The sequence below is a fragment of the Phascolarctos cinereus genome, unplaced genomic scaffold (genome assembly GCF_003287225.1).
Source record: "Phascolarctos cinereus isolate Bilbo 61053 unplaced genomic scaffold, phaCin_HiC Scaffold_9;HRSCAF=440, whole genome shotgun sequence".
NCBI classification, from domain to species: Eukaryota; Metazoa; Chordata; class Mammalia; order Diprotodontia; family Phascolarctidae; genus Phascolarctos; species Phascolarctos cinereus.
The window spans coordinates 62120672-62123341 of NW_027556402.1; the positions used below are offsets into that span (position 1 = coordinate 62120672).

The 2670-nt window shown below is 41.3% G+C and overlaps 1 protein-coding gene across 2 annotated transcripts; it reads right to left on the reverse strand.

The window, feature by feature from the left end:
• Nucleotides 1–1440: 1440 nt before the first annotated feature.
• LOC110195652 (transmembrane emp24 domain-containing protein 4-like) lies at nt 1441–2040 on the reverse strand. 2 transcript variants are annotated; one of them, XM_020968484.1, is made up of 2 exons: nt 1645–2040; nt 1441–1512 (listed from the first exon to the last, which is right to left on the reverse strand). In XM_020968484.1, exons 1-2 carry the CDS (start codon nt 2038–2040, stop codon nt 1441–1443), a joined length of 468 nt encoding a protein of 155 aa, XP_020824143.1. The 2 variants fall into 2 exon arrangements, with proteins under 2 accessions (XP_020824143.1, XP_020824142.1); XM_020968483.1 differs by having other exon boundaries at nt 1441–2040.
• Between the last annotated feature and the right edge of the window lie 630 nt (nt 2041–2670).

Genomic DNA, 2670 nt, shown 5'->3' on the forward strand with positions numbered 1-2670 from the left:
ATGCATTATCATCCTCACTAAACTTGTCCTTTCCTCCAAACCCACCTGTTTTTGCTGAAGGCATAGCAATCTTTTCATTCACTACCAAAGATATTTAGAGATACTCTGCTTCTGCATTGTCCCTACCACTCTGTACAAGTAGCTGACAATTTCAATTGTACCTCTATGGAATCATAAATATCTGCCCCCCTTCTTTCTCTTCACACTGTTACGAACATAATTCAGACCCTCCTCAACTCGTTCCCAGATTATTATACTAGCCTCCTAATTGATTTCACTCTTTTCCCTCTCTCCTCTTTCCAATCTATCTTCCACATAAATTTCAAAATAATTATCTTTTTTTTTCAAGTTACCAGAACAGATTTTATTGCACTGGAAAATCCATAGAAATAACTGAATCTGGGACCCATGGAGAAAATATTTGCTGTATCTTAAATAAAATTTAACAATTTGCAGCTCTGTGAGGTGAAGAGAGAAAAAGGAAAGAAAATTGACTGCCTCCAACTGCTCACTCCACAGCTTCCTACCTTAACTTCACATCCCCTTCATATATGTAAGGGGCTCAAGTGTCTGAAGGGGCCTGTGCATGACTTAGAGGCAAGGCCTCACTAGCAATAGGCTGAAATGTCAGCTTGAGTCCCTACTTTCATTGAAGAGTCTTAGGGCTGCCACAGTAATTATAAAAAAAATATGTACAGATAGACAGTACTGAAGACTGTCAGTTCTGCATTGATCTTTTGAACCACTCTGACACACAGGCAGTGACATTTCAGATATGAAGGATAAAATACACACGTTAAAAATATTTGTTGTGTTTAAAAAAATCTCATTCCTTTGGTATCCAAGACTTACCAACTTCTTTACTGTCACAGATCATCTCAGTGAAGCCAGGAGTAACTAGACAGTAGTGAGGTTAGAGTGTCCTATTCGTGGCACTTCAGTTATACACATCATAGGCACAATAAAAGAAAATCAGAAATTAAGGAAACTGGTGAGTGGCCTTTGCTTATGTACTTAATCAGTGGGCTAGGAGAGATGACTGGACAAGGAAAAAGGCACACCATGAAATCAAGACTGTGTTCTGATTAGCTCAAGCTCTTCCCCAGAGTACAGAAGGATTTTTGTGTAGGCTTTAACCAGAATCCTATGACCTTCATTGGGGGGAGATGGGGATAGTTTCTATGTAGTCCGGTGGCTATTAACCTCAGCCTAATTGGTGTGACTGCCATGGAACTAAAGGTGCATATATTCTCAATTTTTTTTTTCATCCCAAATCCAAGCAGCCAGGGTGTTAAAGAGGGAAAGTACCGAGTAAGTGGGATGAAAGGAACGGGGTTGTACAGGAAAGAACTTTATAACAGCTTTTTAGCCTCAAAGAAACGTTTGAGGCGTGGTATCTGCCTGATGCCAATGAGGATGAGGATGAGTCTGAGCAATGGATCACCATAGCACTCTCTGGTTGGCGCTCTCGCTGGTCATATGCAAGCACTCCTCACAATACACTTGGTAATTCTGCTCCTTTCCGATCTGTTCCACCTGATGAAGCAACTGGCGGGTACGGAGTTGTAGTTCTGTTAATTTATCCTTAGCAGCAATTTCAGGGTAATTGTTGGTATGCTCGCCAGCCTGTACATCCAGATGTACCCTTCCTTTGCCCTCGGCAAAGATGATCATTCGAGTAGAATTGGAGTACAGACAGATCTGGTGGTCACCTGGGGCATGGGAGGTAAAGGTGAATTGGCCTTCTGAATCACACCGCCGTGATAACATTACCTTTCCAACCGGATCCTTTACTTCCACATGCATCTCCGGCCCGGAGGTGGAAGGCAGGAAGGTCTCTGTCTGTTTATTCCATGCCTGCGTGCGGTCATTCCCGATAACCATGGTCTCCTCGGGGATTTCCTCGATGAAGCAGCGTTTCTCCGTCTCTCCGATGTGGAAGTAAAGCCCCTCCACTGAAGCCAAAGCCAGCCAGAGCCGGAGTAGCAGCGCCTGGTGCCACATCGCAGCCTGCAGTCGCCTGGCCCAAACACCTGCCATAGCTGACCACCAAACCGCCCAGCTCTTATCTTAAGGTACATGTCTATCCGTGTGATTTTATACTTAGACATTTTCAATAGCTCCTAGTATGAGAAGACAGATTCATCAGAACGACATTAAAAGCTTTCAGTATGACCCCAATCTACCAGGGAAGGTATATTCAATTGTCTAATAGTCTTTTTTTTTTTCCACTCACACTGGACTATAGGGTTATTTCTGAGCTGATAATATCTATCCTATCTTATCCAACAATCATGCATATGTAAAGCTCATGAAAAATTTCTTGAGTGATATAGTCACTGAGATGGATAATTTGATGATCAATACCACGTGAAATTGATCATCAAGATATTCACCATTAGTACAGGGAATTTCTTGTGTAAATTCTGAAGGGAAAAGAAATCTATAGATGGCAAAAATATCAATCATCCTGACTGCATGGAATTATAAAATACTACATGAAATCCATGCTCTAGCAATCTACAAGGGATAAAAAAATCAATGAAGAATAGTGCACATATTGTGTCATGCAACTGGAATAGCATCCTATTCACTTTGTTCAACCTTATATATTTAGACAAATGGAAACTGAGCTAAGCCTAGAATTGAAGAGAAACAATACTTTTAATA

Excerpts from the sequence above, each read along its gene's own strand:
- LOC110195652 (XM_020968483.1), bottom strand. The coding sequence starts at position 2,040 with ATGGCAGGTGTTTGGGCCAGGCGACTGCAGGCTGCGATGTGGCACCAG.